The sequence below is a fragment of the Melanostigma gelatinosum genome (assembly GCF_949748355.1).
Source record: "Melanostigma gelatinosum genome assembly, chromosome: 11".
NCBI classification, from domain to species: Eukaryota; Metazoa; Chordata; class Actinopteri; order Perciformes; family Zoarcidae; genus Melanostigma; species Melanostigma gelatinosum.
The window spans coordinates 1,228,767-1,253,657 of record NC_136644.1 but is presented as its reverse complement, the minus strand read 5'-3'; the positions used below and the strand labels follow the sequence as shown (position 1 = coordinate 1,253,657).

The 24,891-nt window shown below is 45.9% G+C and overlaps 2 protein-coding genes across 2 annotated transcripts; one reads left to right on the top strand and one right to left on the bottom strand.

The window, feature by feature from the left end:
* Window positions 1–3,179: 3,179 nt before the first annotated feature.
* On the top strand, window positions 3,180–16,331 carry dok7b (docking protein 7b). Its single transcript, XM_079279064.1, has 8 exons — window positions 3,180–3,268; window positions 3,383–3,428; window positions 4,165–4,253; window positions 4,523–4,673; window positions 6,227–6,427; window positions 10,092–10,211; window positions 13,427–13,522; window positions 14,017–16,331. Exons 1-8 carry the CDS (start codon window positions 3,215–3,217, stop codon window positions 14,988–14,990), a joined length of 1,731 nt encoding a protein of 576 aa, XP_079135190.1. The 5' UTR covers window positions 3,180–3,214; the 3' UTR covers window positions 14,991–16,331.
* Window positions 16,332–16,702: 371 nt separating this feature from the next.
* Window positions 16,703–22,607, bottom strand: lrpap1 (low density lipoprotein receptor-related protein associated protein 1). Its single transcript, XM_079279065.1, has 8 exons — window positions 22,383–22,607; window positions 21,835–21,979; window positions 20,431–20,561; window positions 19,632–19,752; window positions 18,728–18,883; window positions 18,401–18,483; window positions 17,913–18,089; window positions 16,703–17,539 (listed from the first exon to the last, which is right to left on the bottom strand). The coding sequence occupies exons 1-8, from the start codon at window positions 22,539–22,541 to the stop codon at window positions 17,471–17,473; spliced, it is 1,041 nt and encodes a 346-aa protein (XP_079135191.1). The 5' UTR covers window positions 22,542–22,607; the 3' UTR covers window positions 16,703–17,470.
* Window positions 22,608–24,891: the final 2,284 nt, after the last annotated feature.

Here is a 24,891-nt window from a genome sequence, read left to right as displayed (position 1 = left end):
CTGTCAGAGAATACATCCCTCCTCTCAGCCAGTAGATGGCAGCATGCTGTATTAAGATGGAGACACGGCCTCTTTTCACTCACTCACTCACACACACACACACACACACACTGACCTCCATCTACCCCTCTCTCCCATGATGTCAGCCAAGAGGCAGCATGGGAATATCTGTCACAGCCACTTAGTTTCCTGCTGCCTCCCAGCTGTGTGTGTGTGTGTGTGTGTGTGTGTGTGTGTGTGTGTGTGTGTGTGTGTGTGTGTGTGTGTGTGTGTGTGTGTGTGTGTGTGTGTGTGTGTGTGTGTGTGTTGCAACAGTTGGCTACAGGCTGGTCATGTCAGTCAGAGTGATAGTTCACTGGATTTGACAGAATGTGAATCATCTTAATTTCTCGCTGTACTGCACACACACATAAACACACAGAAGCATGAGACCCTGCTTCAGTTCAGTCTTGTTCTTGTTATTCGACGTTGCTCTGTCTTTTGTGTTGTCTGTGAGTGTTCCGTGCATGTGGATGGTTTGCAGTGTCGGCGAGTGCTTTGTCGTCTCTTTTGTCGTCTCTCTTTGTAAAGCAGCCTCTTCTTCCTCAGGTAAAGATGGAAACAGATGGAAAGACGGGGAAAGAGGAGGAGGTTTCAAAAGGCAAAGCAGAAGAACAACGTCTTCCAACCAAATCCCCCCTCCTCCTCCTCCTCCTCCTCCTCTTCCTCCACCACGGCCTCCTCTTCGCTCACGTCGCAAATCCAAGTCCCCTTCATCCCGCCCCAACCACTCGACCCCAAAGCGAGCCTTGGATTTAGACAACATTGGGGCCAGCTTTGACACAGAAGACAGAATACAAACCCGCAGGGGGTCCCGAGACCTCAGGGGGTCCCGAGACCTCAGGGGGTCCCAGGGGTTAGAGCTGGACAGGAAGTGGGAGGGTGTGGCCGTAGAGCTGCGATGCCGGGGCAGCAGGATGAGGTCGGCAGTATACCAGACTTCAGAGTTGCCCTCCATGGTCAAAGCCAAGAGGAGGTCGGAGCAGAGGGAGGGCAAAGGTCAGATCGACCGGAGTAAATTGAAAGCAACCTTTGTTTGAGGACCTTTCAGTGACTCGCAGACTGTCTGGCCCGGCGGTGATGTCTGTGTGACTCTGACCTCAGACTGTCTGGCCCGGTGGTGATGTCTGTGTGACTCTGACCTCAGGCTGTCTGGCCCGGTGGTGATCTCTGTGTGACTCTGACCTCCGACTGTCTGGCCCGGCGGTGATCTCTGTGTGACTCTGACCTCAGGCTGTCTGGCCCGGCGGTGATGTCTGTGTGACTCTGACCTCCGACTGTCTGGCCCGGCGGTGATCTCTGTGTGACTCTGACCTCACTGACGATGTCTGCTGCAGCTGAAACATGGCGCCGCTCTCCAGCGTCTGTGCAGCTGTTCTCAGACTCTAAACTGAAGGCTGCTATTAGAAGATGACAGGCTGTGATTAACCAAATGCTGTGTCCCAATTCCAGACGACATATTCCTCCTCAGTACGTACACTACGCAGTGGTGGAAAGGAACAAAGTAGTGTTCTCTAAAGTACTGTACTGAGTGCAGTTCTGAGGGACTTTACTTTACTGGAGTCTGTCCATTAAATACTTGTACTCTCACTGTGTTCCAAGATAGAAGTTTATTCATTCAGAGGGGAATTCTTGAATGTTTAATTCACAGGCTGTGGATCAGCTATAAAGTTAATTTATAGCTTGTGTATATAAACTGCAAAAAACAGTATCTACAACAATTAACAGTTACTACTGTACGAGTAGAGCGGAGTTTGGACACGGCTGCACTTCATCTGTTAGCCTCTCCATCACGTCTGTTGAGCGAGAGGCTACTTGAACACCTGTCGCTGTGGTTCTGTATGTTGACATCTCTACATGAAGGGCACTCCAGCAGTTGTATTGCTCTTCCATAACATTGGAATGCTGATAACCGGCAAACTCCAAGCAGCAGCGGCTGAAACATCCTTTAAAGGTCGGGTTCTCCTTTTCTTATAATGCAACTTCACAGCGTGTTCCGTTGGGCCCTCGCCGCCCCGTTAAGCCCGACGTCTTTCTCACTCCACAACCCCAGTTTGCGTCGGAGACTCTGTTCAGAATGCGCATTCATCAAGCCCAAACCAAAATCACCACGATGACATCATCAGGGTCTCTCAGATTCGGCTGCACTCCTCAGAAAACATGATACAGCTGTGTTCTCAAACTGAGTACTGAACACGGCCGTACAGTCAAATCCTCATGTAGAATCGGTAGAGTGCCCTTTAAGGGTCAGACAAAATAATGAACACTAGCAGTATTAAAGTCAGTTCAAGCTCTATTTCACATGTCAACCTCCTGAATTAGAATTAATACAAACATTTCAAAAAAGTAACCCGAGACATCGTCGGCTGTCTGCATTTTTAGGATATTCGAGCATGAACGTGCATTGGCCCAACTCTGTTCCTGCACCAGCTCGTTCAATAACTTCCACTGGCTTTCCAGGAATAAATGCCCCTGAACTTCCAGAGTATTCCATCCCCACACATCAGACGCTGAGTCAGGTACCCAGTGGAGACAGCAATGCAGGGATCTACAGTCCGTCACACTGTGATTCAGTAAAACCAGCAGACTGCTGTTTCCCCCCTTTGCCCTCAGGATGCTCACTCAGTGCTCACTCACATGTTCACAGAATAAAGTCTTTTCTTGACGAGTAATCTTGTATCATGATTTATTTACTGTTGGAAATTTGGAGCCAATTAGCTGATTCCACATCTCTTAATTGGCATTTCTCTCGAGCCAGGTTTTACATATTAAACTGCTTCAGCGGAGGCTCGGCTGCTTCGCATCAAGGCTCATGAATCCCCGTCGAACACCGGAACAGCAGCTTCACCGCTTCAGTGAAAGGTGTGCAAGTTATTTAGTTTCAATGAAATTAGCTCCACTTTGAACAATAAGCACGTGACGCAGGATGACAACTGTACCAACTTTGCAGGACCCCGGGGGGGGGGGGGGTCTGGTGTCACTCCCACCTCGTTGGTGTGAATGACGGGCAGAGAGGGCTCGGACTGTAAGCGCTATTTTGAAAAATGCCCCCCCCCCCCCCCCCCCCTCTCTCTCTCTCTCTGTGGACTAGGGGAGAGGCAACACACACACACACACACACACACACACACACACACACACACACACACACAGCTGCTCGGAACCATGACAGAAGATGACGGATACAGTTGTCGCGGAGGGACAAGTCAAGTTTAGAGATGGAAAAAAGGTTAATTCCGCCAATATTCCTCTTCTTTTGGAGCTTTAAAATGTCTCCAGTCTTGAGGGCCAACTGCAGGAGTTGACTTTGTCATTTATTGATTCTTTACAAACTTCTCCACAGTGGAAGACTCGGTGTGTCGTCCTTAGGAAGCCCTCTCCGGTCGCAGGTATGTGGCAAACCACTTTTATGTTTTGCTATCATCTTATTATTACCACTCAAAATGTGACCATGTATACAGCGACAGGCAGCAGAGTTCATTCATCTGCAGCGTTCAGCACTAATCCCGTCTGCTGTCTGCAGTTAAACTAATCACAACTTGTCAATTGGTCTCTTGGCTGTGCGCCACGGGGCGCGTAACGCACCACGGAGCGCGTAACGCGCCACGTCCGTGTCAACATGTGGGGATGTCTTGCAATCATAAACCAGCTGAACTGAAAGATTGATTTCATTTCGTGCCTCTGTCTGAATATTAAAACTGTTTTTGCCAGTTGGAGACCAGGTTAATCATTGGAAAGCATTCCAGTTGAAGGTAAAGTGCGACATGTCCTCATGTCCTCATGTCCTCATGTCCTCACTGGAACAGGGTTCTCTCTTCAAGCACAACGCAGCATGTGTGAGAACAGAATGGAGTTTCACTTGAGATGCTGTGAGGACAGACACGTAAACGTGGCCATGCAGTAGTTTATGGGTGTAGTGTGTGTGTGTGTGTGTGTGTGTGTGTGTGTGTATTTATGTCTTTGCTTTCGTCACCAGCTGTGCCAGTGGATCAGTTCACTGTTTCCCGGCATGCAGCAGAGATTACAACAAAAGTGACTGTTGTTATTCTACATTCTGCTATTAAGCACAAAATAGAGGTTTAAGCCGGTCCATCCTTAAAGCTCCTCACTCTGTTTCTGCTTCAGACTGTCTGTCTCTGCTGGTGTACAAGGAGAAGAAGAAAGGGAAGGAGAAGGGCAGCGGCCACAAGGAGAGGCTCAATGTAACGCTGGAGGTATGTTAAGCTGCAGCAGACCAAAGGCTCGCTGCTGCTGATCTCCGGTGCAGTGAAACTCACTGGAGGCAGCTTCACTGCTGCTCTTTAGTGCTGGTGCATCACATGCTTTCTACGGCTGTCACATGTACAGGTAGACTACATGTGGATGTCACACGGATAGATAAGGACTTGAGGTGGGTCACAAGTAGACTGCTAGTAGACTGACAAAAAGAACACAGAATGAAAAAGAAGATCCAATCTCAGTGTAATGTGCTCTGCTCCCTCAGGGGATCTGTGGCGTGGAGCCTGGGCCCGGGTACGACGGGGTCTCCTACACCCTCTCCATCCTCTGTCTGGCTCACACGCTGGTCCTGGGCTTCAGCAGCCGACATGCCCTGCTGGCCTGGGACGCTCACGTCCGCTACAGCCTGGGAGAAGGTCGGTGGTCTGGCCTGGTGTGGATGTCACAGTCCTGGGTGCTTGTTCGAGGATGTGATGTGCAAATGATTCATGTACTTGATTCAGTGATCTGCAGTTGAACAACACATGAACAAATTCAGCTGTTTGTGTTGTATCGGGTTAGTTTTTGTGTTTGTAATATGCAGCAGAAGAAGCAAGGATCTGAAAGAGCAGCAGGACTCACAACGCTCTCAGAGAGAGAAGTTTGTTTCAAGGGTTGGAAGGTTGATTCACCACGAGGATCTCAAATATTACGTCATCACGCCTTAAAGCGACACGAGATGCTCCATGCACATATTATTGAGCGTAAGATGTGAAAGACGAAAGCCTGAATGTGGTCGTGTGCATTGACAGGAAGAGTGCATCAGGTGTGGACTGTGTACAGTATGTAACTGTTGGGATGTTGAGCAGTGCTGCTGGAGACAGATAAGATCTTTCATCACTGCTGTCTGCTCAACGTGTCCTCTGAGGACAAAGAGCTTTCATCAGGTCCACATGTAAGAAATGACTAAATCCACTGAGTCCCAGTTCATGAGTGAACTCTGTTAACTGATTGGACTTCCTTCATGATTTACATTCTCAGTATAGTGTGCAGTGAAGCCAGGTTCTTACGCACACAGCACAGTGTGTGTTCGTTGTGCCCCTCCTCTCGTTTCACAGGCTTCTCCTCATGAAGAAGTCTGCAAGAAGAGTCAGAACGTCCACCGTATTCAGCTGCCGACTACCCTGCTGAATTCTGCACTCTTTATATGAACTCCTCCTGCAGTCTCGATACAGTCCCAGACAAAAGTATTGAACAACCATCAACCTGTTGTTCGAAACTCTGGCAGTGGTGCGCCTACATGTTCGAACTTGGACCTCAGAATAACTTTCTCTGTCCAAACTTTCCTCTTTTAACTTGTCTCATTGAGAAACGTCCTCTCTTATCATGGATTTTAATAAGATATTTAAATAACCTTTAGCTGTACTTCACATCCCGACTGAGTTTCATTTACATTTTTGTGCAGCAATAGGCGGTAATGTCAGTACTTATATTTATAATCATGTTTCTAAACGGATCATTTTCCTTCCTCCTCTTTCCAAAATGTCAAGCGTAAGATATGTGCGGGCTCCATAGTTCCTCTGAATAATATTCCGAGTCTGTTCCTGTGACTTCTCTCCCCTTGAAGCAGCTTGTGAAGCTGTGCGTTCTGCTGCTGACGATGGTTTTTAACATCCACACGCCTGCAGGTTGTCCACAGCGCTGCCGGACAAATGTTGAAACCAAATTACCTCAATTTGTCCTTCTTGCAAGTTGTGAACACTTCAAAATGCTGTTAACAGTTTCCAAAGCATTCTGATTGAGATGCCTTCAGGGCAGCGTTTGGTTTTGCATCATCTCATTAATGCTAAAAACCGCTGGCTTGAGATCAGTGACTCTGCAGCAGCAGGATGTTGCCCTCGGCTACATCTTTGCGCCGGTTTGGAAACCACAGACACTCAACTCTTCCCAAACCGTCTCTCTCCTCTCTGTCTCTCTTCTTCTCCTTCAGTCCACAGGTTTAGTGTCAATGTCGAGCCAGGTACCAAACTAGAGCGCGGCCCCGCCTCCCTCCACCTGTGCAACAACCTGTTGGTCCTCACCAGAGGCGTGCCGCCCGTCGCCATCGGCCACTGGAAGTTGTCTGCGCTGCGTCGATATGGTGCGGTGCCGAATGGCTTTGTGTTCGAGGGGGGGACGCGCTGTGGATTCTGTAAGTAATTCCTGGACTGAGAAGGTTTTGCTGCGTGTGTATTCAGAGAATGTGGCCTGCAGCCAAGCAGGGCAACGCTTCAACACCAACAGCTGGAGAACAGCTGCGGCGATGCAGAGCATCTCACGCTGTTGTCGTCGGTGTGTTTCTCTTATTTATGGCTCACCGATCAAACTGAGATGCCGTAGGGTCAGTGTAGTTTCCACCAGAGCTGCATTAGAGCTTAATGTGAGTAAAACAAATATCACTGGTGTATAATATTTGAATGGCAGTATTTAAGAATCAAAGAGCTTCTTTCTATGTTCCCATTTTACACCAATATTCATTCATCATTGACGGCACCAGTGATGAGTGTGATTTGAACACTGATGCTCTTTACCTGCAGTATATATTTGCATTCATCGTGGAACGCATACAAATGGGAACTTCTAGATTTCTGAGAGGAAAAAACAATATTTTCTCACTCAATGGACGTTGAGATTTTCGTTGCTCTTTTCCCGTATAAATGGACATTTCTACCTTTTTAATAGATAATGTTGAGAACTTGCGTGTAACTTGCTGAACCGGTTACTTTGTCAATGTGAAACACTTCCACTGCAGCACAGTTTAAAGTTCCCTTTGATGAATAAACACGTCTTTTCATCTCTCTGCAGCGCTCACAGGTTGAGAGATCTGCCATTTAATAGACTCACAGATTCATGACAGGTCTTTATATCGTATAGTATCGTATATCGTATAGTGAAGTGTGTGTGCGCGTGTGCAAAGCGGCTCATGGCTCCTCCAGGAATAACCCTGAGGGCCAAAGGTTCTGGTTTCAGTGTTTTCATGGGCAACGTCTATAAATACCACCCGCCCCTGTAGTGGTCACTTAGCCAATCACATAGCACCTGCTAGCTGGACTGCTAATCACAGTTTTCTCCTTTCAACTCATCTACATATTACCCAGCAGCCCCAGAGGCAGCAGAGAGCCCTCATGGCCTGGTGCAGAAATAGAGAAAGAGAAAGATGTGAGCGTCAAATCGACAAGTGACATTCCTCGCATGAGTGCTGAGTGTTGGCTTACATGTGTACATGTGTACATGTGTACATGTTTACATGTTTATTTGTGTTTGGCGAGTACGTGGGAGACATACCAGTGCTCTGCAGTGATTCTGTGGAGTGTTTGAATTCACCCAAAACCGGCTTCATTGATAAAACACCAACTGGCCTGGTTACAGTCAGGCTTCTGACTCTTCCTACAGCACCCAAAAATCAGTGCACAAATGTTTGTGTGCACTTGCAGGTCAACATGTCCGATGCGCTGTTAGCTTCAGTCTGTCCCGGAGCTCTGACGGACCATGTAAAGCTGCTGTGTGTGCACATTTACTCTGTATTTACAGGAGCGAATCAGACCGTCATCACTGCAAAGATGTGCAAACGGTTCAGGCAATGTTCCCTCTAATTTTTCATGTGTCTGGGCATACACACAAGCTCTCTGAGCACACTGAGGACCACTGTGAGCAACATCAGATGTGCACGCTGTGGCCACACACCAGTATCACACCTGTTCAAAACCTTGGATCATAGCAAGTTACATGGCTTATTAAAAGAATCAAATTACAGCAGCAATTTTCACTAGTTTACTTTTAATATAAGTGATTCGACAAACTTTAAAGGAAAAAGACAAAAATCTTGTTGTTCATGAGATGTGTAGTATGTTTTATGTGAGAGTCCTGCTTGGCCATGGGAAGAGTCTTGCTTTGGCCTGTGTGAGGGTCCTGTTCTGGAAGAAATGATACATATACACCTTTCAGACATAACATTTAGTTCACATTAAAACATTCACATTTTGCACAATGACGTGTGCTGTAGCTTGTGATACAGTGTAAATTCCTGTAACTCTGTCTGTAAAATATGTAATTACTCAGTTTTTTATTATCATTTCTACTACCCATAAATTATCTAGTAGTAACATAATTTAATGATTAATATCCATAAGTAAAAAATCTTAATAAATGTCACTAGAATATGCACAAATCTGACTTAAATTTTACCTTATTTTTCACGTCTGTCCTTCTCACTTCTCCAATGGTTGTACACTTTGTCCAGGTTGATGGCTTCGTCTGCTTCTTGCTTTGACTTTAGGTCGCTGCCCGTTCGTTTCGCCATGATAAGGGGTTAGCATTTGCGTCTCGTAACTCCGCCGCACTGTTGTTAGCTAGCTAACCTGCACGGCGCGAATGGGCAGGGCAATAGTGTCAATGCTATGATTGGCTGCGTAGCGTAAGTGAACCGAATCGTATCATTGGCTGGACACCTGTCACTCACTGAGTTACGTTGCAAAATAGTACAGAAAACAAAATTATTATTATTATTGGTTTAATTGATTAGATAAGATTAGGACTAATATTAGATATTAATTAATACGTTTATGTTGAATTTTATTTTATGCGCTGCATAGATTTTCTTGTGCGCTGAGAATGTGCGAGCAGTGCGCGATTGCTCAAGCGCGCAGCTTAGAGGGAACATTGGGTTCAGGACAGTTACGGTATAATATCAGGTTGCACTGTACTTTGAACCGAATGGCTTCTTAAAGAAAGCTCCTTTAGCCTCTCGACTCCCTGATTTCCCTGAAGGCCTCGAGCCAATCAGAAGGCCGGCTTGCTGCTCGTCTAACGCTGCTGCATCAACATGTTTCACCTTTGACCTTGCCACCGCGCTCTCTGCTGCAGCTGCACTGTGAAAGTCAGCTGTGCCTCGGACAGTTCCCGGCTGCAGAGCTGCAGACGTACCCCACAGCGACACAACGAGCCTTTCTGCTGCCGCGGACACGCACGCGTTCCCTGACTGACACCCAAGCAGCCGCGTGGGACGCTGCAAAGACGCTCGCGAGGACAGCTTCTCAAAAGTCTCTCAGTTCAGATGAATCCTTTGGATTGAAAAGCAGAGCATCTCTTTATGAGTTATTGTGAGTTCTATAGTTCACTATAAGTTCCCAGCTTTCACACAAGCATCATCTCAGCTTGTAGCCGAACAGCGATGTCATGATCACATCTGCTGCCGTTGGGACTCGAGGAAATACGAACACACGACAGCTGATGAAGCTCAGAGTTCTCATGACATGTAATGCTGATGATTCAAGAGGGAAACTCTTCGTTCATTCAGCTTGAAAAACTAAATGGAATTGTCTTTAAATTGTCTTTAAAATCATAAATGCAAACTTAACTTCCAGCTCTGTAATAACAACCGTTTTTGAAATGTGTAAATTACATTTAAAGCAGAGAAACTTAAGAGCGACTCAACTCTTCGTGGCTGTACTTTCTCAGCAGTTCTTAAATGTTTTTATCAGCTGCAAACTACGTTCCACAATAAACACGACACTCGGATGTTCGGGCTTACTTTGTGGCTGTCTTTTCAATATCTCGGCGACGTGAGATTGTGACGTTTGGTGAGATGATTTTGCTGACTCGTGGCTCTGGGGGCTGAATGTAACCTTCATAAGCGGCTCGCTGCTGATTCAAACAGCCTTCACAAAAGCTCTCTGGCTCAAAGATGATTTTACTCTATATTTCATCATTTACTACACTTCGTGCTGTTTGCTGATAAAATGTTTTCTTCCCATCCATCATAGGCGTACGTCTCTCATTGATGATGATGTTGGTCTCTCTCCCCATCCATCTTCCAGGGGCTGGTGTTTTCTTTCTGTCCTGTCCTGAGGGAGAGCAGATCAGTTCCCTGTTTGACTGCGTCGTCCGGGGCATCACCTCCAGCAGGAGGCCTCACGGCCTGCGACCTGCCCTGCCAGGTGGGCGTGCACTCACGCACGCATGAAAGCTTTTAAGAAACAACACATACACAACATGCCTTCAGACATAAATGCCTACAGTCACACTGGAATACAAAAGAGACTCACTGACCGGTGGAAAGACAAAAGGACACTTCTGACAACTAAAACACACACACACACATCTCAGGATCTGCTTTTGGACATGTGCCCTTTGTTGTGAAGAGACTTTGAGAATCATTCAGTTTAAATTGGTGGAGAATTGATGCCATCATGGAGAAAGGTAACAAGTAACTCCTTTTGGCTTTTTATTGTTTCATACTGTACAAAAGGGACAAGAATAGACCTTCTCATCTCTATTTTTCAGACATTAACTGCTGCCAATATTAAACAGCACTTAACATTTCATTTAAAAGTATAACACTATTTTTACCTGGACACAGTTGTTTAATCGGTTTCCTGCATACTGATGGCTTTGAACTCTCCTAGCAGGAGAATAATTCATATCCTGGACTCGACCCCACAGCTTGAGACATGTTGGTGCCTCCGATGCGTTTTTGTGCCGCCAGCGGAGACATTATGTTCTCGGGTTTGTTCTTCGTGTGTGTGTCCGTCTGTCTCGTACTGAAAGGGACGCCTCAGCAACACCTTGACGGAGTTTATTAAAATTAGACTGAAGTGTATGTGTTCTTTACATGTTACATGGTCAACCTTTAAAGTAAACCTTCAGCCTCCCTGCAGCATTTGTTCCCGTGTCTGAGAGCCTGCGTCAGCCGGCTCTGAGGCGCGCTGGAACCCTCCACATTCAGTGCTGTGAAGCAGCTATAATTATAATGTCAGCTGACACCTCACACAGCGTCGTGAAGAAACGTGGCATCTGCACGTTGGCATTAACTGCTGCACTCCAGAGGCAGAGTTGTTCACACCTATACACACAAACACCTTGACCCATTGCAGCACACTCTGTGTGTATATAGCAGGCATTAAGTGTGTAACTGGCAGGGTTTTACACTAAATCAATGTTCAAACAGAGAGCCGAGGCGCGTACGACCTCCTGGGAGAAGTTCAATTTACAAGTCTCACACGGAAACGTGTTGAAGAGGCTGAAGCTCCAGGAGCAGCTTAACGACTTCTGCCTGTTAAGTTACACAAGAGGCTCCTGGTCTGGTTTTCATGTGTATTTCTGAATTCTTTCATTCGAGGACACAAAGGTATGTTTTCACACTTCATGACATAAAAAGTGAAAGGTGAATGATTTGTATCTACGTATACACCATTCCCTCCAAAGCCTTGGACCACAGTCACAGCAACATCATGTGAAGGAAACTATTTCTCAGCAACAAATGAAAAAATCTTCACAAAACTTAACTTGAACTCAACCCTTTTACTGAGTGAGTCCAAAAGATCACGGACGGTGGAAATAGATTTTAATGTCATCAGCTGTGTGCAGACAACATTCATTCTCTTTGATCACAGACTGACGGTTCTGTGTTTCTGTGCTCTTGTTGTTGTGTTTCTGTGCTCTTGTTGTTGTGTTTCTGTGCTCTTGTTGTTGTGTGTTTCTGTGCTCTTGTTGTGTGTTTCTGTGCTCTTGTTGTTGTGTTTCTGTGCTCTTGTTGTTGTGTTTCTGTGCTCTTGTTGTTGTGTGTTTCTGTGCTCTTGTTGTTGTTGTGTTTCTGTGCTCTTGTTGTTGTGTTTCTGTGCTCTTGTTGTTGTTGTGTTTCTGTGCTCTTGTTGATGTTGTGTTTCTGTGCTCTTGTTGTTGTGTTTCTGTGCTCTTGTTGTTGTTGTTTCTGTGCTCTTGTTGTTGTGTTTCTGTGCTCTTGTTGTTGTGTTTCTGTGCTCTTGTTGTTGTTGTGTTTCTGTGCTCTTGTTGTTGTGTGTTTCTGTGCTCTTGTTGTTGTGTTTCTGTGCTCTTGTTGTTGTGTGTTTCTGTGCTCTTGTTGTTGTTGTGTTTCTGTGCTCTTGTTGTTGTGTTTCTGTGCTCTTGTTGTTGTTGTGTTTCTGTGCTCTTGTTGTTGTTGTGTTTCTGTGCTCTTGTTGTTGTGTTTCTGTGCTCTTGTTGTTGTGTTTCTGTGCTCTTGTTGTGTGTTTCTGTGCTCTTGTTGTTGTGTTTCTGTGCTCTTGTTGTTGTGTTTCTGTGCTCTTGTTGTTGTGTTTCTGTGCTCTTGTTGTTGTGTGTTTCTGTGCTCTTGTTGTTGTGTTTCTGTGCTCTTGTTGTTGTGTTTCTGTGCTCTTGTTGTTGTGTTTCTGTGCTGTTGTTGTTGTTGTGTTTCTGTGCTCTTGTTGTTGTGTGTTTCTGTGCTCTTGTTGTTGTGTTTCTGTGCTCTTGTTGTTGTGTTTCTGTGCTCTTGTTGTTGTGTTTCTGTGCTCTTGTTGTTGTTGTGTTTCTGTGCTCTTGTTGTTGTGTGTTTCTGTGCTCTTGTTGTTGTGTGTTTCTGTGCTCTTGTTGTTGTGTGTTTCTGTGCTCTTGTTGTTGTGTTTCTGTGCTCTTGTTGTTGTGTGTTTCTGTGCTCTTGTTGTTGTGTGTTTCTGTGCTCTTGTTGTTGTTGTGTTTCTGTGCTCTTGTTGTTGTTGTGTTTCTGTGCTCTTGTTGTTGTGTTTCTGTGCTCTTGTTGTGTGTTTCTGTGCTCTTGTTGTTGTGTTTCTGTGCTCTTGTTGTTGTGTTTCTGTGCTCTTGTTGTTGTGTGTTTCTGTGCTCTTGTTGTTGTGTTTCTGTGCTCTTGTTGTGTGTTTCTGTGCTCTTGTTGTTGTGTTTCTGTGCTCTTGTTGTTGTGTTTCTGTGCTCTTGTTGTTGTGTTTCTGTGCTCTTGTTGTTGTGTTTCTGTGCTCTTGTTGTGTGTTGCTGTGCTCTTGTTGTTGTGTTTCTGTGCTCTTGTTGTTGTGTTTCTGTGCTCTTGTTGTTGTGTTTCTGTGCTCTTGTTGTTGTGTTTCTGTGCTCTTGTTGTTGTTGTGTTGCTGTGCTCTTGTTGTTGTGTTTCTGTGCTCTTGTTGTTGTGTTGCTGTGCTCTTGTTGTTGTGTTTCTGTGCTCTTGTTGTTGTGTTTCTGTGCTCTTGTTGTTGTGTTTCTGTGCTCTTGTTGTGTGTTTCTGTGCTCTTGTTGTTGTGTGTTTCTGTGCTCTTGTTGTTGTTGTGTTTCTGTGCTCTTGTTGTTGTGTTTCTGTGCTCTTGTTGTTGTGTGTTTCTGTGCTCTTGTTGTTGTTGTGTTACTGTGCTCTTGTTGTGTGTTTCTGCAGATCCCAACGCTGATCCAGTGTCAGCAGAGGAACGTATCAGCCGAGAGGCGTCGGAGCTGGAGAAGAGACTCAGCATGTTGTCTCAAAGCAGCACAGGTACGCTCCACGTCACCTTCACTGGAGGATACATGTTGAATATGTAACTCATGGCTCTCTGGCATGTATCAGATGCATATGTGCATCATTTTAGGGCCTTTTTGGGATTTCTTAATCATCATCGCTCTTGTGTGCGTCTGTCATTGCAAAGGATGAATCCCTGGTCTCTGTTCATGAGGACCTTCTGTCATAATACTGTTTATGAGTCAGAGTTGTGAACTGCAGTGAGTCAGAGTTCCTGTTATTCTTTTTTGCGACTCACTTTAAAGCTCAGAGAGAGTTTGGGAAGAAACAACATTTCTGACTTCACAGCATAGAGAGGTATGAACCGTTAACATGGTTTCACTGGTCATGATATTTTGTATCTGGAGCCTAAATAAAGACATGATCTCTATATGAATCATTACATGTTCTCTGTGTATGACTCTGTGGTGTGTTTAGATCAGTTCATAAATCACTTCGTCAGGATCTAATCACTTTCTCGCCCTCTTCAGCTTCCACTTACAGCTTCAGCACGTCTGTTGCCGGGGACGACCACAGCAGCATCTCCAGCTCCTCCTCCAGTCAGTCGGAAGCCAGCAATGGAAGCAGACTTCCATTGTGGGTGGAGCCGTTAGCTCGACCGCACCGCCCCAACGAGGCAGCCTCGAGCTCGTCCACGCTCAATGCTTTGACAGATTCCGATGACCGGCTTTACGCTGCTGTGATGGGAAGTTCGGGGACTCGTCCATCCTCCGCCTGGCTGCATCCTCGTGGGCTCCATGACAGCGGGCGGCAGAGCTCGTTAGACAGTGGGATTGGGACAGCAACAGGCAGCCAGTCATCTTCCTCAGGGAGCTTCTCCTCGTATACTGGGAGTCTGGACATGGCCAGCCAGGGAGGTGACGGGGAGTGTGGCTCTGTGGCCAGCCTACCTGTTCCGCCGCCTCCTCCTTCTTCACCTCCTGCTGTTCCTCCTCCTGTTCGGTCCACTCTTACCCCAGAGCACAGTTCTGCGACCCCCTCTTCCTGCCCTTGTGTCTCCAGATCTTGCTCTCGTGCGTCCCAGAGGAACGGTGAAGAGTATCAAATCCCCAGCCTGCTGAGACTGCAGTACGACACCCCTAGGAGTCTGCTCAAGACCCTGTCCCTGGGGGAACCATCCATCCATGAAGACCCCCCTGCGCCGGGCAGGTACAGCAGGAGCAGTGGGGACGGATGGGGTCGTCGGGGACAAAGGTTAAGCAACATCCCCACAGGACCCGGGGCTCAGCGTCAGGCCATGATGCCGCGCTCATGGGGCAGTGAGGGGACGTCCTCTGTGGGCAGTGAGGGGATGTCCTCTGTGGGCAGTGAGGGGACGTCCTCTGTGGGCAGTGAGGGGACGTCCACACCGAGACCGCTACTGGTCCCTGGAGGCCTGGTTTGTGGAGAAACACAGGTAATGCTATTCTCACTCTCTGGCAATACAAAGCAGATGTATGGGTGACGGGGTTACCACATGCTGTCACATGCTGCTGTCACAGATGTGAAGCTTTATTTGAGCAGCATCTCTGTGATTTTGGGTTGTTTAAAAGAAAGTGTTTTGGTTTTATCTGCTTCAGGATGAGAGGCTGCGTTGGTGATCACAGATGAAAGTCTTGACAGCATTTTGTTCACCCCACACAGTGACTCAACTCCAGTGTCTCGCTTGTCCAATGCTTGTTTTCCTTCTTAGCAGCTTGAGTGAGGGGGATTCTGAGTTACACGACGTCCCCCGGTCGTACTAGTCCCACTGAAGTGTCTCTTAGTCGGTCCCGGTGAGGGTCCACTGATCTCCAGTTCTCCTCTGTTTGGCCTTTTGTAATTTCACCTTTTGCTCTTGTCGTATTACATAACCTCGCAGTGTTTGTGACTGATGCGCCGACAGTCCAAGCAGCAGTTATCTGCTCTCTTCACAGATGCAATTCAACCGAAAGATTCAGATGTCTGCCTTTTGTAATTTGTATTTATAGCCATAACCTTCAAAGGCTCGTTGGGAAGATGCAAACAATGCAAAATGTTAAGCTGTGATGAAACTGCAGCAGAAAAAATAATTCCTGTTGTATGAAACAGAAATTAATTTTCTTTTTTCATCATTTCCTCGACTCTGAAATGTCGGCGGTTCAATGTGGCATAAACTGCACATCCTTCATGTCGGATAATGAGACAGTGCCTGAGTCCTTGGAACAAACCGTATGATAACTAATGTTCCTGATGCTTGAGCTGTTATATTAGCTGCTGTGGACGAGAGAAACATGGTCAATTAGGAGACATTGTCCAGGTTCCTCATCTCTTGTCCCTCGTCTACCACCTCTAAAAATGTGCCCTCACACGTCCCCAACTTACTTCTTTCTCCTGATCGATCCTTTTCAAAAGTAATTAGTTTGAGCAGTTGCAGTTGTTTCCCTTGTAGCCAGCAACAATGTTGGATGTTGCAGTAAAAGCACTTCACCCTTCCAACATATATATATATGTATATATATATATATATATGTGTGTATGTATATATGCTTTATTTACAGATGTGAAGGAGGGGCAGTAAACTAAATAAATGGGGAGAAAGACTTTATTCATAAAAACAGACATATCAATGACATCTTTAGATTCTGAAAACTTAAAATCAATTTACAGTTTAAACATTAAAATTGTAAGCTGTGAATTTTAAGCGAAGACCTTGAAGTAGTTTAATGCGTTTCCATTGAATGAGTGGTTGAGTTATATTGCAGCGCTACCAATGAAGTCAACACAGGGTCAAAGTAGCTGTTGTAGATTAGAGATCATGTCTTTCCTTCTCTCCCGTCTCCGCTGAAGAGGGCTCCATGAAGTCCGCCCACCTCGACATCACTGCCATGGAAACAGCTCAGCGAGGGGGCGGGGCATGTTCGGGGCGAGAGGACAGGCTGACTCAGCAGGAGAGCGCTGAGGGCCACCAAACGGACACTTCACAACCGTTTATCGCTGATTCTTTGCATCGCCTCTACGTAAATAAGCTGAAGTGCTTAATTGCAGTTGATCATCACTGTTGTACTCAGAACACAGAAGTTATGCCAGTGTTCCCACCAACAGTCCATCCCACTATGAAGAACATTAGAAGGCCTAAGAATCACTCAGGTGATTGTTATAAAACAGCCTTAATCACAAGGGCTGCACTAAATACTGATGTTCACCTGATAATATAAGTATGGAAAAAAGATTGACAACAGCTGTACTTGGCGAGGTGGAATTCACTCTTCAGACTGAGATGAAGCCCCTCAACTGTTGACAAGCTAACTGGGGAACTCGTCGTTCCACATCTTAGCAATACTTCAGGTTCAGATGACATTAATCCAGACCCACGAGGCCCCGCCAGCCAGCATCATTACTCATCACAATAATCAATGACGCTGAATAGAAAAGCACAGAAGTGTGTTTGTTCTAAATCCTCCAACATCTGGCACCAAGTTTATCAGCAGAAACGACAGGGTTTGTAAATATGAACTGTTTTTATCCGTGCAAAGACAATGAGAGTGATGTTTGACGATATATTTTAAATATTACTGTTTATGTTGTTGGCACCTGTATATCTTACACATTAAAGATTGCTGAATCTGCACTTTTTTCATTTTGAATTGATTGGACGATAACGTTACAATAGTTCAGCAGACTGAGGTACACGTCACCACAGTATCTGACATTAGGAACTGATGAACCATCACTCAGCAACTAAACTCATCGTCTGACTCAGACTCGACTTCTGCTCATCACTCACCAGATGGTGCCGTTTTGAGATTATGGCCACATTTCTTCTACACCTGCACAGATAAATGAAGCAGACTCATCTGAACATTATGTACAAACAACCCACGGTTCATCGATTCCTCAACAAAATAAATCAATGTCAAATAACACTGCAAAAGTAGAAAATGGATTTCTTGTTGTGATTGAAGAGGGAATTATTTCGTGATCCTCTCAGAGCTCGTTGTGCCGGAGGCCCTCCTGGGAGATCTTGTTAGACAAGTCCTGCATGTGTTTCTTCATCTGCAACCAAACAAACACACGTACGTGACCATGTGACCGCCTCAAACACGCTACCGCGGCACATTCATCTGGAAGAACATACTGAAATAGAAACATTCACCTCTTCTACCAATAAATAAATGGTGCCGATGTTTAAACATGTGGCTGATTAATGATCGCCCGCTCCATCAGTTCTTATGTGTAAACGTGAGGTATGAAAGGGGAACGCGTGAGGCTTGATTCCTTTAGTTTACTAGAAACAGTCTATAAATAAGACTCTGCTTCTCTAAGTGTTCTGAACTTGTGTCCCTTATGTCTTCGTAGCTGCTCTGTCTCAGCACGACGGCGTGTTTGATGGTGAAATGTGTCGCTGAGCGCTGATGGACAGACTTACCTTGTAACCCATCTCTCTGGTTTTCTCAGCGAGCGCCTCGTACTTCTCCTGGTTCCTCCTGATGTGCTCTTTGTCTCCTAAAGACTCCACATGTCGCAGCTTCTGGTGGGAAAGCTGCAGCTGCTCCTGGTAGTGGCTGTGCTTCTCTACCTTGGTCTCAAAGTGACGCAGCTCCTCCTGAGTGAACGAGGAGAGGAGGGCGCTGAACACCAGCTCGCTGATTTGCATCTCAAGTACTCACGAGAGAGGAAATGTTACTGATCTTAAAGCCAGATATACTTCAATAGAGCGGACAGTTTCTTCACAGTTGATTTGGGACAAAGGGTGAAAGGAGCACAATGAGACGTGATCAGAATGCTGTGCACTCTGAGCTCGCCGTGCACAAGTAGTACACCACCAAACTTCATATACAAGTTGTGTTAAAAGATTGAGACTGCAGCACTGATCAAACAAAGGTGGTGAAGCCCGACTAGCAATGCACGAGTTACCTTCAGAGAATCCAACTCGTCCTCGCTGAGGTTGGTTCTCTTGGCAGCTTCCCACAGTTCAATCACACGGGGCTCCCGGAACTCTGCAGAGGAACAACCAACAGAGCCCGAGATGAAGAGAAGAACACTCCGAGGAGACCGTGTGGAGCCTCACCAACACATGAGCAGTCACAGCAGACGTGTTACAGGAAGCTAGCTGCTCAGTCATTTAGCCACAAAATGAAAGAAGATTGAATTAAAGTCTCTAATATAATATAGAGATAGACGCAGAGTAAGACCGAGATGCACAGCGAGTCGAGCTGTGTGTGTGTGTGTGTGTGTTCTCACCACTGTCTCCAGTGAAGCCCTCGTGGCTGAGTTTACGGAGGCGCTCAAAGCCCTGGTGGAGGTCTCTCATCTTCTGCTTCAGGTCCGTGTGCTTCTGGTGCAGCACGTGCTCTTTGGCGTCGCCCTCCAGGGAAGATATCACGTTCTTGTGTGTTTCTGTCGAAGGGAACAGACGGAGAGAATGACGGGAAGAGGACGACAAGAACCCGTGAAGAAGAGAGAGAAGAAAGGAAGACGAAACAAAGAATAGGAAGGAGGAGGAAATCAAAAAGTCAAAAGAGAAATCAAAAAATGAGGCAAAGAAGAAAATATGAATGTGCTCAGCAGAATTCTCCAGGTTTTAGTTTAATATGTAAAATGTAATCTTCAAAGTTATTCTGGTGGGCTCAGGAGCAAGCCTGGGACCAGAAGGACCAGAACCATGATTGTATGTACACAACACACAGTGGACGGCAGAGAGGAAGAGAGGATGAGAGGGTGAGGGGAAGAGAGGAAGAGAGGAAGAGAGGGAGAGAGGGAGAGAGAGGGAGAGAGGGAGAGAGGAAGAGAGGAAGAGAGGGAGAGAGGAAGAGAGGGAGAGAGGAAGAGAGGATGAGAGGAAGAGAGGAAGAGAGGGTGAGGGGAAGAGAGGAAGAGAGGAAGAGAGGGAGAGAGGGAGAGAGGGAGAGAGAGGGAGAGAGGGAGAGAGGAAGAGAGGGAGAGAGGGAGAGAGGAAGAGAGGAAGAGAGGAAGAGAGGGAGAGAGGGAGAGAGGAAGAGAGGAAGAGAGGAAGAGAGGGAGAGAGGGAGAGAGGGAGAGAGGGAGAGAGGATGAGAGGGAGAGCAGGCTTAAAGGCTCATGAACTGACATAACGAAGCAGAGGCGGTGCGACGCCTCAGCTCTGGGAGAGATTCACGCCGCTCACCTTCGGTCCTGCTGACGGTGTCCATGAGGATGTTGTACTCGTGCGTCTTGTCCTTGTGATGCTGGAACTCCCTCTTCAGACTCAGCAGCTCCTCGCTGGAGAACTTCCCTGAGATCTTGGCCTGATGGGGGAACAGTGTTGTAGAAGGTCGTCTCACAAGCATGAGCGTAACGGACGTACAGCGGACAAAGAACGACGGGAGAATGATGAGGCCTTCCAAAGGATCAACGCGTGTTCCGCTTCAAGTCCATCACTCGATGTGTCAGAAGGTTTAGCTGGAATACACATCTCACAATCTAAAGATTACTGATTTTATTGTTAGCAACTAGAATAAACGTTATATGCAAATTCAACGTTTGCACATAAAGAAATTGTGTTTCAACATTTTAACACTCCAAATAAAATGTCAGCATTCTTTCTAAACACTATAGATATAAAACAGAGTGCGTCGTCACAACAGAACGTCTCTGCTCTGGTCCTTCAGCAACTTCTGACTTGATTTGCAATTGTCAAATAATCTATTTCTGTCCAAACATCTTCAAGAACACGATGAAATGTTTGCTGAATGAATCGGTGTAATAACATCTCTGCTCTTATGTTTCATCGTTAACCTTTAATGCTTCAGTGTGAACTCATGGGCCGTCCTCTTTGTTTACGTCTCCCATCGGCAACTCCGTGTTCAGCAACACATTGCTATGAATTATGGGTAATTCCCTGAGACAAAGCCTGTAGCCAACAGCCTGTAGCCAACTGTTGCAACACCAAGGACGGACACACACACACACACACACACACACACCTTGTTCCACAGTTTGTCCAGCCTTGGGTCGTCAAACACGTCTCCCTCTTGGGTGTCGTGGTCCTTCAGGTGGTTGCTCTCCAGTGGGCGAGTGTCTCTCTTCCCATCCATTCCATATTTGGCCAGGATCACTACAGAACAAACAGACGTTTTACTGCTGCGATGAATGACCAACACGAGCCTGTGAGGAGCAACAACCGAGGCCCTCACGAGGGGACACGCTTTGACAAGTGAGAAAACCTGAAGCGACTGAGACACAAATATATTCATCATTTAAGAAAGACTCAAACATGTCACGTCAAATATTACCCAGAGGCCCACAGCAACTCATTAATATCACAGGGAGCAGCATCTCTGATGGATCGCATGCTGAAAATAAGCTGCGAAGGCCAAGGAACGAGCTTCAGAGTCGAGGAATCTAAATAGAATACAAAGTTGGACTTCGCTCTGAAGAAGCTCTGCCTTTATTATTCTGCTGTAGTAAACCGTTATTGCAGCCGCTGATTCAGCACCTTCTCAAACTGTTGGTAACCCGTCGGTGTCACTTATTAACTGCACGCGTTTCATTAGGAGAGTGTCCACATGACGGCTCATTTAAAAGCCTCATAAAAAGGAGGCGAGAACTTGAGGAGAATCTCTGCGGAACGGTTCCTGCACATTTTATGTGTTCAGCACTTTCTTGACCCAAGAGATCTGCAGCGTGTGCAAAACATTCACAGACCAACCAATGAACAACAAGCAAGGTGTCGGACTCAACCAATGAACAACAAGCAAGGTGTCGGACTCAACCAATGAACAACAAGCAAGGTGTCGGACTCGGTCTCTAGGCAAATCGAACCGAGAGCATCAACTAAAGTGCGATGAAAAGAAAAACCAGGAAAGATAGAAATGACTTCTGAGCCCAAGCAGAATGACTGGAGGACAAGGACTTGATCCAGTGGGGATGAGGTGACTTCAGGTCCTCCTTGAAGGTGTTTGTATGAAGCTACGAAGGAGAGAGCCTCTGCTGCTCTGCACACTGGGGAGGAACTAGAGGAGCCGGTGCAGCCCGAGTTCCCAAATGTGTGGAAAGTAGCCACTGGCTGCTCGTGGCAGAATGCTAAACAAACGAGTCCATCTGGCTGCTGCATTGCCTGCAGGTACGAAGGTACACGCACTCACACAGCAGCTCTGGATTCAATCAGGATTAAGGAGAAATAAATGAGCAGTCTGGATTATACTTTACTAATACCAGTTCTGAGTTTGGGAGCCGCTTGATATTCATGCCTGGTTGGTGAACACCAGCGTGTTCCTGTTCTCACAGAGTGACTGAGTGCGTGTTTAGGCCGGACTGCCTCTACAGTGACTTCAGGACGACGTGTGGAACCAGTTCGACTCATGCCGGCCTGCACAACGCGGTCTCACCGTTGAAGCTGCGTCGGAGCTGGGCCTCTCGCTCCCCGTCCTCATCCAGTCCCTCCACTTTCACCTTCTTCCACTGCAGCTCGTCCTTCTCCTGGAGCTTCAGGTCGCTGTGCAGCTCGGACTGCTGCACCGGAGACAACTGCAGCTGCCAAAACCAGAACACGAGACAACAGTCGGACCACTTTTACCAACTAAATGCTCTTCCTGATGAACTCATTCACTCTCTTGTTTTTGCAATGCATGCATTATCATAACTTCAGTTATCTTACTACACATCCTAGCAGCACCAAGCTTCACTCACAGCTCCTTTGCTGTAAATCACTCACTCGGAATACACACAAATAAACTACATTGAGCTTCTCCACACTCTGCTCCTCATTACCCTGCGTGTATTAAGGCCGTATCTTCAATTAGAATGACGAGTATTACAACCGTACAGCAGAGGAAAGTGGAGCAGCCAGACTCGGACTGAAGCGTTAGCTTGCTCGGTTCTCACTGCCGGTGTCGGTGTTAGCTGCAGGCTAACCGTGCTCGTGTCATACACTTACCCGTCTCGCCTTCTCCCACACCTGGTTCAACTTAGCTATCCTGAACTCCACCGTCTGCCCGCCGCCGCCGCTCGGCTCGGGCTCGTTAAATTCACGAGTGTATTTCCCGGCCAGTGCCACAGCTACACACAGAGCAGCGAGTACACACTGCAGCTCCATCCTCACAGCACGACAAGCTGGAAACAAAGACGTCCGGGACACCGCTACAAATGCTTCTGTTGTGGCGCACTGGTACCCCAAGTCATGTGCTCAAAACGGGAGGGCACTTCCTGAAGTTAAAGCATTCTGGGATATGTAGTTTCTTGTCTCGGTCCATGTGTTGGTACTCCTGAAGCTTTCCTCGGGAGGTGGGAGTTCATAACGACACACACACACTTAAGGCTGTTAAAAACTTAAAGTTGTGGTCTTGAACATTGAAAAATACAGCAATGTATTCAAAATTAAAAAAATAAGTGAATGTAAAGCTTTTTGGAGTTGAATATAATTTTGATTCAGTTCTGGATTTTGTTTTTAATAAAAAAAATTATTTTTCATTTTTCACTTTCATATATATTTTTGATATTTGAGTGCTTATATTTTTTAGTTTCATATTTTATATTTTCATATTTTTTTCAGTTCAGGCTTTTGACCCTGATCTCGTGTGGGGGGCGTGGCATCAAATGAGAGGGGCGTGTCATCATGAGTGACAGCATAACAAAGAAGGCTGAGGACCGTCCTCAACCACGTTGCCTTCAGGCACCTCGAGAATTATGATTCATCACTTTCTGTACACCACATTCACGTGATTGGAAGTAAAGAAAATTACGCAAGTGACAAAGTTCTGTTTAGCAAGCTGTCTTAGCCTCTACTTGGCACGAGTCACAGAAAAACAGCAATAAACTATGACATATAATGATTTAGCCATTGATATTGTTCATCTCATATTTATACCAGTGAAGCTAATATCATTTACAGCATATGAGACAGAATGAGGGCAATCATTGTTTGTTATTAGTGATCTATTTATATATTTTATGATTGAACTGTTCTGCTTGACAAAATCGTTTGCACAACATCAGTGCCAATACAGCGCAATGACTGACCTGAATTCAGTTAAACGACATTAAACTGTGAGGAAGAGAGGCTGAAGTGAGACAGAAAGACATTATATACTCCCTTGCCTTGACAATATTGTTTTAGAACTTTAACGTCGATAAATCTCAGTCAGCTGAAAGTGAATTCAGTTGAAATGAGAGACAGAGAGAGATAGAGGGATACATGTTGGACCTGTGCCACACAATCACCTACATCTGCTCAACAAAAGACCAAAACAAAGCAGAACAGTTTCAACACAGACAATAGTCACAAAAGTCCTTCATTATTTACCTGACAATAGAAATACTATTGTGATTTAATCATCTGAAAATGAATGGATGTTATTTGGAAACGATGGCATTGGGAGGATATGTTGTGGTCCGTCCTCAGTCATTGGTTCTGAGTCTTCAAGGTTTCCAGGCTTGTTGAGACTCAACGCTTGTCGTCCAGACCAGTCGTTGACTGTCCACTGCTCCACTGAGACAGGATGTGTGCGTCGGGCTGCTTCCTGCGCTGGTATTCCTCGGGTCACTGATTTCAGACATTTGTAATTTAACAACACTCAGGAGTTTATTGGACTAATTAGGTTCGCATTCATTCAGGATGGATGACTTCTGATGTAAAACAAATACATAAATAAATAAAGCTGAATGCAACATTGGCAGTAGTTTGACTTTTCAGTTATCGAGCACGACATGTGATGAGTGTAGCAATGGACGACGCATGGATTCAAACAGGAAGAGGAAGCACAAGCTATGAATAAGAGCAGGCGATAAGAGTGTCCTCATTTAATGCCGACGTTAAAATAGTGCTTTGAAAATACATTACAACAAATACATTATGATGAACTATTATCGGTGAAAGTACGATTAAAGAAGACTTCACAAGCTGCAGTAAATGAAGTCATTAGCCCCATCTTTCCCAGCGGCAACATTAAACATGAAACATAAAACAAAATGCAATATCATAACACACATTACACACACATTACTCACACACACACATTACTCTGTAATAGCCTATTTATTTGTACACGACAAGGCACCATAAACTGGACCACCCATCCTACAACTCCCCCTCTGATGTGTTGCATCTCTGTTCACTACACCTCCACAGAGCAGCTTTCTGCTTTAATGAGCAACAAAGTGTGTCAGAGATCCGCTGCGCTGGAGCCACAGCCCCATGCATGCGTCTGCCCACAAGGACCAAAGATGGCTCCAGTTGGAAAGGTTAACACCAACTTCAAAGCGGCTGATATTTCGTCAGGAATCGATTGAATCTGTCAGCTTGTGACACAAACTGCAATGAACGAACAGTGTTAGAATGTGAGTGAGTGACCTCATCGAACAATGAAGACACGTATGGGGGATGATTAGAAATAAATGTACTTGCCTCTGTACATCTTTTTCTTTCTTGTCGTTCAGTGGGCATGTTT

Excerpts from the sequence above, each read along its gene's own strand:
- dok7b (XM_079279064.1), top strand. The coding sequence starts at position 3,215 with ATGACGGATACAGTTGTCGCGGAGGGACAAGTCAAGTTTAGAGATGGA. Across the intron at positions 3,269-3,382 it reads AGTTTAGAGATGGAAAAAAG|TGGAAGACTCGGTGTGTCGT; the intron begins GTTAATTCCGCC and ends ACTTCTCCACAG. Across the intron at positions 4,674-6,226 it reads CCGCTACAGCCTGGGAGAAG|TCCACAGGTTTAGTGTCAAT; the intron begins GTCGGTGGTCTG and ends CTTCTCCTTCAG.
- lrpap1 (XM_079279065.1), bottom strand. The coding sequence starts at position 22,541 with ATGGAGCTGCAGTGTGTACTCGCTGCTCTGTGTGTAGCTGTGGCACTG. Across the intron at positions 21,980-22,382 it reads TGTGGGAGAAGGCGAGACGG|CTGCAGTTGTCTCCGGTGCA; the intron begins GTAAGTGTATGA and ends TGGTTTTGGCAG. Across the intron at positions 17,540-17,912 it reads CCAGAGAGATGGGTTACAAG|ATGAAGAAACACATGCAGGA; the intron begins GTAAGTCTGTCC and ends GTTTGGTTGCAG.